Raw genomic sequence first — 15,342 nt, 5'->3', positions numbered from 1 at the left:
CTTGCACCTACAGGTTCAGAAATGTTCTGCTGTACAGGGCCTCTGGATCCCAGCAAGTTTTCACAGTTACCTGTAAACATATAGCCACGTTGACTCTTGACCCGAAGGTAGTGCTGACTGCACGAGATGACAGGCCAATGTCTTTGAAGAGCTTGGAGAAAGACTGAGTAAGAGCAACTCGAGGGCGCTCCTCGGCCACCACCACACAGGTCCGGACACCTGACAAGTGAATGCCTCTTGCCTGCCAATACATGGGGAGAAAAGGGCTTAGTCAACTGTACATTTTGCCTTTGGGAGGATCATTCTGTATTAGTTGTAGGCTATGGAACATAATTGGGCTCCGTGTTATCCCACTTCTGTGCCCTCCCCCATCATGGAGCCACTAGCATGACCACCTCTACTTAGGAACAAAACGTACAAAGAGCACCATTCCCAGATCACGTGTTATACTTAGACCAATATCCAGAACTTTTGCACAGCGACTTTAATGACAAATGGGGAAGGAGAAGGATTGAACACACATAACTGCATTCAAAACGTCAGATCAGTTTGTACCGTCAGGGCTGCTGAGTAATCATTAAAAACAATATGCATGTTTGTGCAAATGGCAAGATATTGATCTGGTCACAGTAACACAGCAAAAACTAAACTTCTAACAATGGGATGCAATGACTCACCCTTTACAACTCTCCACTGATAAACCTTCAGCTGGCATCAAAGAGTTCAGGGCAAGCCTCACTCCTGTACTTGTTTTTACAGTACATACAATGTATTCTTGTCAAGATCAAACTCCTCTGATTTCTTTATTCCAGCCTCATAGAGATACACTAGTTGCATTGAATGAAACCAATGGCCTTAAAAGGTCTCAAATGGTACCATGCACCAGAGGAATGAATTCACTAAGATACCGTCAAGCTTACTTTCTACTAAATGGTTAGGAGAAGAGATCAGCAAGGTACTAGTGATGCATGAAGTGAGAAATGTTCATTTGTATTTTTGAAACGATCCTACTATGACTGAAGTGCTTTGAGATGGCTGAAATCTTTTCTATGTTAGCACTGTTTTAAAACATTTTTGTTCTTTGGATTTTTCTTTTAAAGCATTTAAAAATATTTAAAATTATCTTAAATTACCTGCATTATTTTAAATGATTTTAATGTGATTGTACCCCAGCCTTAGATCTTGAGAGGGGACAGGTTAGAAATAAATAAACAAAAACTGCATCATCCATTAGGGATGTGGTGGTGCTGCGGATTAAACCGCTGAAGTCTCTATGCTACAAGGTCAGAAGACCTGCAGTCATAAGATCGAATCCACGCTACAGAGTGAGCCCCCATCGCTTGTCCCAGCTCCCGCCAACCTTCAAAAGCATGCAAAATGCAAAAATGCATTTTTCCCTCGGTGGGAAGGTAAACGGCGTTCTGTGTCTAGTCACGCTGGCCATGTGACCACGGAGGATTGTCTTTGGACAAACGCTAGCTCTATGGGTTGGGAACGGAGATCAGCACTGCTGCCTAGAGTTGGACACGACTGGACAAATTGTCAAGGGGAACCTTTACCTTTACTTTACAGCATCCATTAGTTTAGCTCTTTATACTATTTTAAAACATTCCAGTTTGGAATTTTAGTATTTTCTGATGTGCTGCATTTAATAGTCCCCTGTAGCCACCTTTCTTTGGTTAGCTAGTGAAAAACATCTCTCTTACTCTCTCTCCGCAGGATGGAAAAAAACAGATGATCTAAGGCAGTGGTGTCGAACTGTGGCCCTCCAGATGTTCTTGGACTTCAACTCCCAGAAGCCTTCACCACCACCTCTGCTGGCCAGGATTTCTGGGAGTTGAAGGCCAAGAACATCTGGAGGGCCACAGTTCGACACCACTGATCTAAGGCAAGGCTGAGTAAACAAGCCTAATTCAGACAAGCACTAAACCATGATTTACCATTACAAGACTATACCACAGTGACATCTGGGATGACATGTTTCCCTGACTTCCATTCCTGCCTTCCTTCTGCACAAGGAAAATGCTTAAAACATCTGGTTATGGTTTGAAACAAACTATAATCTCCTACTTTGACTGCTTTCTGTCCATATCACAGAATGTTGATAAATTAGGGTTTCAAACTGTACTTGTTTGGTTTGTTAATGAACTACAATTTGTACAAAACATAGATCCCTATATTCAGGTGAGACAGGAAAATACATGAATTCCAAACCACAGCTAAAAGCTTTAAAAAGCCCTCTCTTTTTGTGTGGAGGGCAAAAGTGGGGAGGGAAAGAATCGTATGAACCCAAGGTCACTTAGTTAACGAACTAATCATGGTTTGTCTTTATATGTGAATATAAAGTTCCATCTCCCCCCACAGATGCAGAAAAATGCGGATTAAAGCAAATATGATTTTAACAGCGAACACTAAACATAGCATAGTCTCTTGCTTCCTCTGTAGGCCAGTTATGATAATAACACTGTGGAAATATAGTACTCTAGCAAACGCTATGATCTCTGCCTCCCTCTAGTGGCCAGTTCTGGTAACTTCATTTTTAGAAATATATACTGTATTTTTTGCACCATAAGACTCACTTTTTTCCCACAAAACAGGGGTGTGGAAAGTCTGTGCGTCTTATGGAGCGAAGAAAACAGATTATATTTTCCTGTTTTCTTCTCCTAAAAAATTGGTGCGTCTTATGGAAAGGTGCGTCTTATGGAGCGAAAAATACGTATTTCTAGGATTTTTTCTTTAAAAAATTTTCAGACCGTGGATAAGTGAATCAGCAGATACTGATCCCATGGATATGAGGGTCCTACAGTACATTATTCCCTACATCATCCCACTACTCCTAAAAGCTTCCTAGAACAAAAGGGATCCCTAGGGATCCCCAGAGCCTATCTGGAGAAGGGAATGGGAAGCTTTAAATTTCCTGAAATAGCTGCAGAATGGATGCAGTTGATGACATCACCCGAGATCCATGGTGTAACTTACACCAACAGGATTCCAACCAATAAGTAACAGAAAATAGAATTTGTTTATACTTTCATTTTTGTTACATTATTATTATTATTATTATTATTATTATTATTATTATTATTATTATTATTATTATTATTATTATTATTATTATTAAAAAAGGAAAACAGCCCACACCAATACACACAAAACAAGCCTAAGCTTCTTACCTTTAATACATCAACCTGATTTCCAAGACCTTTTGTACACATGTCCATGACTGAATAGGAACAGAAAGTATCTCGGATTTTATACTGGCTTACAGTGGAGAGCCACAGGAAAAGATTGGATTCCAACTCCATAGGAGGAATTAAGATGGACTGGTGACCAGAATACACACTGCCAAAAAAATTCACGGATAAGACACCATATCAGTTCCTGGGGACACCTTGCTTTCCTGATACACTAAATTACAATTGGCTTCTGACCACATATTGGACTTTACTAGCTGCACAAAGCAGCAGAGCAATCCACAAACCTGCTCTCCTGACAGTGACCCACCCCTTGCCAACCACTTCTATGCACACTCATGCCCTGCCAGCATTTGAAACGAAGCAGTTCCCAGGGACGCTGGCTATAATACAAGGCAACACCCAGCCAAGGGGCTGTACAACAGACCCTGATGCTCCACCATTCTTTGCTGGGAGGTGTGAATCTGCAGCAGAATGTATGGCTGGTTATGAGACCAATGTTTTGATTTACCAGCGCATATGGCTCCATGGGTTCTTTGACCACATTTTATCTGACCCAAGTATTGCCTAGACTTTTCTGGGTCTCCATCAGTTGCAGTGCTGGCAAGGGACAGATGTTGCACATTGGTCAATCACACCCTTTTGGAGCTCAAGAGTTACAAAAGCAGGTTCCAGGCTTGGAACCGCTTATGAACAGCTAGAGACTATATTTTTTGCTAGCAGACATTATAATAATGTTTCACAAAGAGTTCACATGTAGAATATCATATGCATAGAATACTTTGACTGGGTAGACCTATGTCAAGACATGTTTCAGACCTCAACTCCCAGAGGCCCCAGCCAGTATAGCAAATGATAAGGAATGGTGGGAGATGTAGTCTGGAGGTCCAAAGGTCTCCCCATCCAACCCTGTGCAAAGATTCATAGAAAGCAAAAGCCTCTAGTTATCTTTATAAGCAGAAGTGTTATAAAGCAGATCCGCAACTGAACAAATTGCCTGGGGACTTCTGGGAGTTGTAGTCCAAAAACAGAACTCTTAAATATTTCCAGTTGTAATTAAAAGGGAAATGCTCTATATCTAGCTTGTGAACATTTCAGACTCATTGAGAGACAATGAGCTTTGATTTCTGCTTCATTTAAATCAGATTTATGTCACATGCACAGAAACGTTCCAACCCCTGGATGTTGCAATCAGACCCTTCAAGAGCCCAGGACCAGTGCTCTGGTTTACACCAGTCAAGAAGCTGCCCTTTGCAAATGTACTTGGTCTTCTAATTACATTTTGGGTCTTACCTGCAAAGGCACCAAAGTGCAAAGCCAAGCCCACAATAGGGATCTAGACAGATGGCGATCTGCCGCGTGGAGTACAATTCACACTGGAGTTTTATGGCTCTACAGAGGGCACTGACTGCTGCATGGGACATCTGAAGGGAGCAGGGAGAGAGAAAGACAGGTGGCATTGAAAGAGGAAGAACTCAAAAGAATCACCATGAGATGCCACATTACAACCGCTAGGAGCAGCTACAGTGGTGCTCCACATGACGACAATAATTCATTCTGTGAAAATTGCTGTTTAGCTAAATCATCATCATGCGAAATGCGATTCCCCATTGGAATGCACTGAAACCCGTTTAATGCATTCCAATGGGGAAAATACCTCGTCGTTCAACGAAGATCGCCCATAGGGAAGCCATTTTGCTAGTGCCGATCAGCTGTAAAAATGGCTGTCCTGTGAAGGGGTCTGGAAAACACACGGCAGCCATTTTGCGAAGCCAACGATCAGCTGTAGAATCGTCGTCTTGTGAACAAACGGTCCGCGAAGCACAGACCAAATCAACATCCAGCAAAAATTGGCCATTGAAATCAGTTTTGCGAATCGCTATAGCGATCGCAAAACATCATCATTATGCATATTCGTTGTTTAGCGGGGTCGTCGTCTAGCGAGGTACCACTGTAACATTGATATTTAAAGCACTAGGTCAGCTGCTTCACTGGTTCAGGAACACATGCTCAGAGTAAGTCAATACAGAAGACATTTATGCTACTTTCTTCACAGCAGTATCACAAACCCCATGCTATCACCATGTTCATCCTCACACTCCCTTGTAAAAAAAAAAGCAGGAAAGAGTTATCATCCTCAAGGGCTCAAGAGGCAGACCAATATCACCCACAAATATCTCTGGATGGTTCACAAAATAAAGCTACCTATCAACCTGCAGCTACCTGAGAGAGGTACTCCAAATCAATGCTCTTAGTTTCCCCAATCCAGTGATGATTATTTTCAAAAATTAAAACTGAATTAATGTGGTTAAGTCGACAGCAGAGGTACACAGATATTGACTGGGGAAAAGCTGTATTACCTTTACTCCTGTAAGCATCCCTGTTGTGGAAACACTAAAATCCAGGTATGCTAACATTTCTGGAGTTGGTGGTTTGTAGACCTGAGGTAGCCGCTTCCGGGGCAAGTCATCTGGAGCAAGTAAAAAAAGAAAATTGTTCATAATATTTCGTGAATGGGGAGTGAAGGAGGACTAGATGTTGGGAGCAACTGCAATGCATTTTCAAAGATAAATTACAGCTGGGGGCTGACTACATCTTTTCAAACAAAGCAACAAGAACACTCTGCCTAAGAGATGAAGGGAAAGCCCACATCTACCTGGGCACCCGGTCTGCTCACTTTTAAGATTATTCACAATGGGCTCATGAGGGTGCACATATTGCAGATATGGCATAACAGCAAAGTGAGGACTCAAAGACTCATCTTGTTTCATGACTTGTTCTATTCATTTTATGTAAGCAGACGTTCGTGCAACACATAGCATGGAAATACTGGCAAGCAACCAAGTCCTGCCATCATCATCTCAGGAACTTGCTAGTATGTGACAAACATTTGGATGTTTCTTTTGAAGATTCTCACTCAGTCTTGGTGAATTCAAAAATGTTTTCATTATTGTCCACTGACACCCACCAATTTTATTATGGTCTTAATGAGAAATTGACTATGACTATGGTTGAAATCCTGTTCCTTAGTGTAAGCGAAACTGTAATGTTCAGTCTGTTCCTCCCTGATAAACAAACTGTCCCCACCATGATTTTGGGGGGTGGATGCCATGGGCCCCTCCCCCTGGAGGATCAAGGAGGGGACACTTTGTTCAGCAGGAAAGAATGGACCGAAAGTTATGGTTTGGCTTAATTTAAACAACAGGAGTCAGCCTAACCTGAACAGGTGATTCACAGCTGTCTGGAAGATCCTGGCAGTGGTTTATCAGCTAATCTCTACATGGGGCCATATGACCACCTGGGAGGCCCTGGTACATATCAAGGGGGCCACATACGGGAAACAATTGTTCACACCCCACCTTGTAAGTTTTGTTATGTGGCTTATACAATCCTAATTCAGCCTGTATTTCTTTCCTATGGCGTTTATGGCCATGGCCAAAAAAGGCTGGTTTTTAGAAGGTCCATTAGGCTCTGTTACCTGTGTCAATGATGGTGGGCCAGGTTTTCACATCAACAGCAGTTGCCGCCTCTCTAGATCTCAGCAGTCTCATCAAGATCTGACTTGTGAGAATACAGGCAGCTTTGCTGACCTAAAAGGCATCCAAATAAATAACTGTTGTTAGGGTGCAAAGAAGAAAGAAACAGCTAATATGAGACAGAGCTCAAGAACTTTTAAAAATGGCTATATTTGATGGCTGTGTGTGTGTGTGTGTGTGTGTGTATCAGAGCATATATACGTGTGTGTGTGTGTGTGTGTGTGTGTGTGTGTGTGTGTGTGTGTGTGTGTTGAACTGCAGTCTGTCAGCATTGCCTCCCTTGTCTCCTTCGCTAATACCAAGTGTAAACTTGGTAATACATATATATGAGAGAGTGTAAAGTATTTCATAAACATGATTTCAGTCTTCTTTAACACAATTCTGCCCCATCACTCAATTGCTACATATTAGAGAAGGAGTCAAGGGAGGCAATGCTGACAGACTGCAGTTCAACTAATTCTTCCCCAGTAAGTTCATGAAGTGACCTTACTGGGTGGGACTTGTGCAAATTGGAATTCCATATCCCAGATTTCACACTCTTAATCATATATCTGATGCCTCGTATTTTATGACTCGTATACTGGATGGAGGGTCTGACAGTATCTCAGGCCACGCTCCATCTACTTAGCCTGCAATTGTACAAAGACCAAAATATGTGTGCATAAAAACAGACTTGTGTTCATTGATGTGTGTGAACTCTCCATCTATAGTAACTAAGACTTTAGTTCTGAGATGGTGAAAATTTGTATGACGACTAATTTTAGGGTACACAGTTATCTTTCCTTTATTCATAACTGTGGACTGAAGTCATTGTAAACTGATACGTTTTGTGTAAAAACAACACCTTATTACTTAGAGAGAATGGAGACATCTCTCATAGGGAGAGCTTCCCAGTGAAAAGAATGTGTGATATTTTGTATCCTAGCTCACATTTTGTCACCTAATATCAAATAAGCTACCTAGTCTATTCACAGAGATTAAAAAGCAAACAATCAGGAAAGCATCCAGTAAATTCAACATCATAAAATACATGCAAGACAGTGCGACAACTGCAAGGTCATACCTATTTTCCAACTACTGATGTATGAAACCACCACATTCAGTCTTATTAAACACACAATGTTGGTTTTGGTTCATATCCAACTAGAATGTAATTAATTCTTTGTTCCATTTGTGACTGAAGGACAGTGGGAAAAGTTTGCAAGTCGCTGCTGTGATGTCATTATGAAAAAAAGTGAGCCCACATCCTGACATGGAAAGCGGAAGAGTAAATGCTTTCACACATTTAATGTTTTATGAGCTGTAAGCCAGCAACAGGATGTTTTTACACTGTTTCAGTGTTAGTGAAGTAACTATGTTTCACTAACAACTAAATTAGATGGATTGTAATGCATTACTACTTTGGGTTTTTAAAACTATTTGTGTTTACTATTTCTCTGAGTGGTAATTGTTCCTTTTTAATATTTGTACATTTATTGTTTTTAGCTTTAATATTTTCTTTTAATGATGTAAGCTGACTTTTTATGGTCATTGTCCTGAGCTTTAAATGTTGTCTTTTAATGAGATAAACCACCATGGTATACTCATTATTTTCAACTTCAAATATTGTCTTTCAATGATGTAAGCTACTTTGGGTCCTTTTTAAGGAGAAAGGCGGGGTAAAAATATCTTAAACAAATAAAAAATGAATTAAATAAACATTACTGAAAGCAGTGTGCCACAACATGTCCGCGCTCCTCCCTACCAGCTGATATTCAAAGAACAGCAGCTACGTACATAACAGTGACCCAACAAATCAATGCCTCCTTTACTGATCAAGACGTGACCCAGCCGCTCTGAGGTTCTTTGCTACTCACGTCTACAATCATCCGCACGGTGGGCAAAGTGGCCGTGAGATTCTGAGCGTGCGGAGGCCGGACGGTCACAGGGATGCAGCCGGCATACAGGCAGCCATAAAAGGCTGCAATGAGTTCAATGCCTGCACGGAGACAAGGGCAAAAAAGCAGAGAAACAGCCGTGAGCCTCCTTTGCCCCCATCAGCCTCCTTCCTTTGCTGTAAATGCCCCAAGAGAGGCGCAAATCTTGAGAAACACTCTCACTTTCAGGACAGCCCCCCCCCCAAAAAAAAGGTTCAGCAAAGGAAGAATGAGATTAGTACACAGTTCGCGACAGAATCAGCAGTGTAACATGACGTGTGTAGTTGATGCTGCCCTACCATCACCACAAGGACAAACTCTCTCTGCCATAGGTATTTTTAAGACCCCCCCACACACACACTGATAACCTTGGAAGGAAGAGCACGCCATCTAGTGAGTGAGAAGCTTCCCCCGGGCAAAAATTTTTTAAAATTCTTGAGCCTTAAATGGCAAAGAACATACAAGAGAGGAAAATTCTATGGGATTACATAATACATGTATGATGATATTTTGCTTTTTGCTTATTTTTTATTACCCCAAAATACAAAGAAAGCATCAAAGTAGTGTCAAATACACCATGCAGTTGCCTATCACTCCAGCAGATGGTGATCATAAGAATAATGAATAATATACTTTGACACTGCCTATTACACCAAGAGATAATGATAAACAGGATCAAAGGTCTTCCAATATAACCCTTATACTGTATTATGACCATACTTCTAAGTTTCAGCACTTTAAAGTTTCAATTACAAATTGAGGAAAATGAAACAAGAGTTTGTTTTTTCCTTGTGGTGAGAAAGCTTTGACGTGCCTCAGTGCAGTGGTAGATGAATAAACCGCCTCTGCCTCTCTGTCGCCATCCAGTGGCAGCTTATAACACAATCTCCCTTGAATGTGAGTCTGACATATTGGATAGCTCAGTGGTCTAGGTCTCTGGCAGCAAAGCCAGAGGTTGGGAGTTCGATTCCCCGCTGTGCTTCCTTGGCAGGGCCCCTTCCAGCTCTACAATTTGGATTGTTATTATTATATCAGTGTTCTGCATTGTATATCCCTACTACAGTCCAAGGGACAAGGAAGGCTCTCAACGTTCCCCCACCATTCTTCCCCACCACCACCCCCGCACCCCCTACAATTCTTACCAGGAGGATAGAGCAGCACCACATTATCACCAGCATTGAGGTGTCCCTTTTCATATAGAATCGATGCGATTCGTTCGGCTCGCTTGTGCAGCTGCAGGCAGGTGGCTGTACAAACGGGGGCCCCCTTGAAGAGACAGAAAAGAAACGCCTGCTCAACAAATCTGTGGTGTCTCAAAGGAACACTCTGGAAAAACTTGGGCAAACGCTGAGGCCTTCCTGAAGTCTCGCTTGCTTCCTGTCTCGGCTCACTCAAACTGTCCTGTGCAAGGACCCTCTTTGGGAAGGGGGGGGAGCTGTGCTTCTGTTAACACAGCGCCATCGTTTGGCCAGGTATGCTGCGAGGTGACTGTTATGTGTGAAAGGGGATGGGAAGCCATCGGAGCTGAAATGGGAATGAGCCAGTGTGCCAAGCTGGATACTGGTGGCCACCAACTGCCAATTCCAAGCCCTGCTCAGCCACTCAAGGCAGCCAAACATGGACAAAGCATGTTCTCTCAGCTTGGTCTCTCTCTGCCTCTTGAAAGTGGAAGCAACACAAATCCACCGGGCACACTTGGCTGTTGAGTGCAGTCCAAGGAAGGATTCTAAAGCCGTACTGAACTGATACATATCCCTGCAATTGTATACGGATGTGGATGGTAACTTTACCTGTGTTCCTATACCCTTGGGAACACAAGATACACTTGGAAGACAACAAGGCCCCATCTGTACCTTAGCATTGAGCAGGAGGAAAAGCATGTGTTCGGGAGTGGCTTGGGCTCTCCACTGAAGCACCTCGGACAGGAACTGATGCTGCAAAGAGAAGAAGCAATAAGTAGCGCCCTTGTGATACTGCAGGACCAAGACAGAGACAAAGGACATTTCCAGGAAATCAGCCCAGGCTTATTTGAAGGAGAGCAAGCATAACAAGGAAGCAACAGGCAGGCAGGCATGAGATGGCCAACAGACCCTACAGCTCCCTCAGATCCTCATTTATTGACAGTCTCGTAAGTGCTTGCAAGAAACAGAAAAGGCAGGAATCCTGATTTAAGGAGCTTAAGGGAGCGGAAGGGTGTGCACAGGAACTGGGACGATGCCCAAACCCCCCCCCCTTTGTTCAGTGCAATGTAAAATGCAAAGAAGCAAGGAAACAGGGTTTGCAAGAGAACTGAGTTCAAGTGCCCGGACTGCACTTTTCCTGGACTACCTATGACCCTAATAATCTCCTCATGATTATACACATCTCTCTGGAAACAGAGGTTTCTCACTACTGTAGGCCCTGGAGACATGCAGTCCTCTGCCTAATTCTAAAGCCCTTGGAAAGCGATCGGATCAGAACACAGAGGAAGGAAAGATTTCTTCTTGCCAGAATGGCCTCATTAGGCAGGCAGGGAGGGAGGGAGGTGGGAAAAGAGTGTGTATAACAGGAATATCTTGCCCACTTTGGGGTCTGGCCCCATCTGCCACGGGCTTCAGCTCTGCCCATGGCAAGCATGGGACTCCCACGAGGGCCTACCTGCTCCTCTAAGAGAATGCCATCCGTGAAAGGAGAAAAGGAATCCCTGGTCCTGCTCCATTGTGAGGGGAGGACCAGGAGAGCCGGAGCGGTCTTGCCCTCAGCGGGGCTGAGGGGCAAAAGTGCCAAGCTTGGGCAACGTGCCCCAGACACTCACCTTTCTCACCAGGTCATTCTCTTCTATCTGTCCAAGGTCCCTCCCGGAGGCTTGTGCGATCCGCTTCCCTGCCACCAGGTTTCCCACCATCACAGAGGCAGGACCGACGCCTGTTGAGAGGACACCAAGGGGCAAGCGCAAGGTGAAGGAGAAGACCTCGCACAGCCCAGAGTTAAGAGGGAAAAGGAACGGGGCCAAGCACGGGACTCCTGAGGAGGGCAAGGGAATTCTGACAGCATGTTCTGAAGGCACGAGAACCCATTTGACTGAAAGCCTTTCCGAGACCAAGGCTAAGAAACTGACAGAAAGAACAAGTCAATGCTGCAGGAAGCAGGTTTTATAAGACAGCATTTGGGAAACCTTGAGCAGCGAAGCTGAGTGGTTAAATCATAGAGTCATGAATTTGGAAGGGGGCCTGTAAGGCCATCGAGTCCAACCTGCTGCTCAATGCAAGGGGGTGTGTGGACTCGTTAAGAGAATGCTGTCCATGAAAGGGGGAAAAATCAGCCTGTTATCAAGGGATATCTGCCAGGGGGTTGTTTTAAATAACGTACTCCAGGGATATTTTTTGAGCAGGAATTAAGAAAGCTTATGTGCACAGCCAGTCCTTATCAGGGACTGGAACAAAGGGGAGGAGATCAGAATACTTTTTTGGGAGGGAAGCCAGCAGTTACAGAAAACAAGAGTGCCAGATATGGAGAATTCACAGGGCTGAGCCCTGCTATTGTTATTTTAAACTATTTCCCTTCCTTTGCAAGCTAAAGGAAGAAAGCTCATTACCACCACACCACCCTTTCCTTTTCTCCTATGATGGAGCACAGAGGGGGTGAGTTCCAATCATATTTTGAAAGGAGCAGAGGCATCACATTGGGTTCCCCTTTCCAAGGCTGGCGCCCTGCCTGCTTCTCCAGAAGAGGAAATCTGATTTTTCTTATAACCCCAAGGATACTGTCCCAAATATAGTGATTACCGATAAACAGATGGCAGTAAAATAAGCAGGGGCTAAGTACTGCAAGTTTTAAAACTGTATCTCATTAAAAGAAATTATTTCAGATTTATTGAGGGACTTCCCCCCCCCCACAATAGTTCAATGCCATTTCTTTTTATCCCAAATAAACTTTGTTATTTCAAGAAAACTACTTGGAAAGATCTTATAAGGCAACATCTGATGAATAATTTCAGTAATAGATTTTCCACCAACTACAAGAGTAAACTCTCAATTCATATTTGTGCGTGTGTGTGCGCGCACCCGCGCTTGCACTTTACAAGGTTTATTGTTCTTCTATGGTTTCTTATGCAATTACCTGGTTGTTTTTGCCTGGGTTTTGGCAAATTGGTTACACATGTGTGTGGGCACATGAGAATGTTGCACGGGTGCAGCGACCCCTCTAGGAAATATTGTTTGGTCTGAGATATATGGATCCCTCCCAGAGGTGTCTTTGGCAAAGTATTGGCTGGAACAAGAGCGAGGCAATATACTCCCACCTGATGAATGCTGTCGATTGCCTAAGAACAAGAAAACAAGAGATGACATGACAGCTGAACGATGCTGAACAACGAGGAAGTATCGAACACTATGCATTGCATGGTCTCTTGGCTCTAGTGGCCAGTTCTGGTAAATACACCCTGGAAAACCATAAATTGGTATTTGGGGGGGGGGCAGGGTTAATTTAGTATTTTTAGCCAGCAGATAAGTGAATCAGCAGATACTGAACCCATGGATGCAGGTGGGGCTACCATAACACAAGTTGAGTAGTTGCCAGTGCTTGGCAGACAAGGTATGAGAAGAACAGCCAGTTCAGTAAAAACACCAGGGATCAATGAAGTCTCATTTGCACAGGAGGGCTTCTCACCCTTAACCTCAGGAAAACAAAGGGGGGGGGGCGCGGTGATGGTGCTTAGGCTAGGTGCAAGGGACCGTATTAGCAATGCATTCCCAAATGCACTGAAAGAGGTTTCATCAGTTCAGTAAAAACGTACACCATTCTTGTGCAGCAGCACTGCACAATTATTGTGTAGTGGAATTGTTTCCTTATTCTGAAAATGTACCAGGGCATGTGAGAAATTTTAAAACTGGCCCTGGGAGAAAACCTGACATACAGATGTTCACAAAATACCACTAACAAAACACACAATGGCCTCCTTCATATGGCTCCTTGCTTTGTTCTTACAATTTTAAAAGACTCTTCAGCCACAAAAACTACTAAGGCTGCAATCCTGTGCATATCAGGAATAAGCTCTTTTATCAGTAGAACCAACGTCTGAGTAAATATAAATGAAATTACTGTGTTATGTAAAAATCTGGAAAGCTTCAGTGGACCTTTAGTTAGCCAAGGGCTTGGTTTGGGTGATCTGCCCCTGCCAAACAGTGACCGTGCATGGAAACATGTGTGCCCACCAATTCTACTCTCAAAAATGTCTTTAAGTTGTAAGACATGGAGATATTCTGCATGTTACCAAGTCCCACTTAGATTTTAGAAGGTACCATCATACATATTTATGCAGAACACTCTTTGCTGGTGGCGCTAGATTTCAGGGCTTAATTATAAGAGAAAAGAGGCTGTTTCATGGAGGTATCTGACTTCTAAATCCCTGTTTGATTTAAAGTCATGCAGAGCCACCTGAAAGAGAGAAGCTGGTTGTCTTTGCATGATGTACGTTTTGCCTCAGGCTGGTCAAGACAGCCCAGCCATGTCACAGGCCAAGTCTCCTAGGTTTAAGGACATTCTGAGCCAACAGTAGCGGCTTCCATTTCTAAATGACTGCCAGACCACTGAGGAAGGAAGTATATGCTGTGAGTCCCAACCTGTAGCACCCGACTCATCCACTGGAAACTATCCTCTTCAGAAGCATCAGGGCGCTGCTCAGCCACTACCACAATCCTTTCATCGTAGAAGACCGTCACAGAGAACACTGCAATCCTGAGAGAGAAATCAAGGCAAGCTTTAGATTGGGCACAACAGCAGCCCAAAGCATGCAACAAGCATCCACAAAAAGGCAACAGCAGAAACTCCGCCAGGAAACGTATGTGTTGGCTGAAAGAGCTCAGCCCCTAAATGTGAAGGTCCCTGTTTCAGGTGGCCACTAACTCCATACTCCAGAGACTCCCAACATCTGACAGTGATCCCTGTACCACTCCCTCCACTGGGAATCAGGCAGGTCTTCAGATGAAAACTGCCCCAGTTAGGACACAGAAACGACACTATGAATGCCCTATAAGATGCAAAAGCAGGGCTTGCAACTGCAGTTGCAAGGAGTGGGACTGGAAGAGCATCTCATTTGGTCAACATTTCAAAGCAAACCCAGCCTAATTTGGACTTCCTAGACTAATATATGTGGCTCAGAAGAACAGCTGTACTTATTTCTCCAAATTCAGCAACACCATTCGCAACTCAGAAATGACATACAAAAACACAATCTTTGTAGACATACAACTGAACGCAAAAATACTGTAAATGCTTGTTACAGACACAGTGCTATATAACACTGCATACAAAATTGCAGCACCTGTTTGCATTTTAATTTTTTAATAGGTGTTGCAACTAGACCAAACAGTCTTATAACTGCATACATATGAAACTGAGAAGGACCAGAAGGAGGCTGATGAATCCATTCTTTATGAGGGATGCAGTGAAATTAGACAATACAAGAAAGAAGAGATTAAAGGATGGTCCAGGAAAAAGCTACAAAGAATGTATAGTTTTTTGCTTTGTTTTGTTTTGAATGGGAAAAGCAAAAGCGGAACTGTTTCATCTCTTAGAGCTGTAGGAATTCAGCAAAGTGTGAAAGGGATTGACAGAGATGACTGGGAATGAATACACCACACATTCAAGCACTCTTGGGATGAAGTTTGCTTTTCTTCCATGCAGTGTGATCCAGTTTTTACAGTAGGAAGATGAACC

General features: G+C 43.3%; 1 protein-coding gene across 6 annotated transcripts in view; it reads right to left on the bottom strand.

Moving 5' to 3' along the window:
* Window positions 1-15,342, bottom strand: part of DIP2B (DIP2 acetate--CoA ligase B (putative)) — a 193,883-nt gene that overhangs the window by 9,723 nt on the left and 168,818 nt on the right. For all 6 annotated transcript variants that reach the window (XM_072990900.2, XM_072990901.2, XM_072990903.2 and 3 more), the window contains 11 exons: window positions 14,247-14,361; window positions 12,745-12,946; window positions 11,441-11,550; window positions 10,500-10,580; window positions 9,789-9,912; window positions 8,587-8,708; window positions 6,673-6,784; window positions 5,555-5,664; window positions 4,488-4,618; window positions 3,174-3,342; window positions 71-241 (listed from right to left, as the gene is read on the bottom strand). In XM_072990900.2, coding sequence (XP_072847001.2) covers window positions 71-241; window positions 3,174-3,342; window positions 4,488-4,618; window positions 5,555-5,664; window positions 6,673-6,784; window positions 8,587-8,708; window positions 9,789-9,912; window positions 10,500-10,580; window positions 11,441-11,550; window positions 12,745-12,946; window positions 14,247-14,361 — 1,447 coding nt within the window. The remainder of the gene's footprint in view (window positions 1-70; window positions 242-3,173; window positions 3,343-4,487; window positions 4,619-5,554; window positions 5,665-6,672; window positions 6,785-8,586; window positions 8,709-9,788; window positions 9,913-10,499; window positions 10,581-11,440; window positions 11,551-12,744; window positions 12,947-14,246; window positions 14,362-15,342) is intronic.

This window comes from Pogona vitticeps, chromosome 2 (assembly GCF_051106095.1).
Source record: "Pogona vitticeps strain Pit_001003342236 chromosome 2, PviZW2.1, whole genome shotgun sequence".
In the NCBI taxonomy this organism is placed as follows: domain Eukaryota; kingdom Metazoa; phylum Chordata; class Lepidosauria; order Squamata; family Agamidae; genus Pogona; species Pogona vitticeps.
This window is presented reverse-complemented; position numbering and strand designations above follow the sequence as displayed.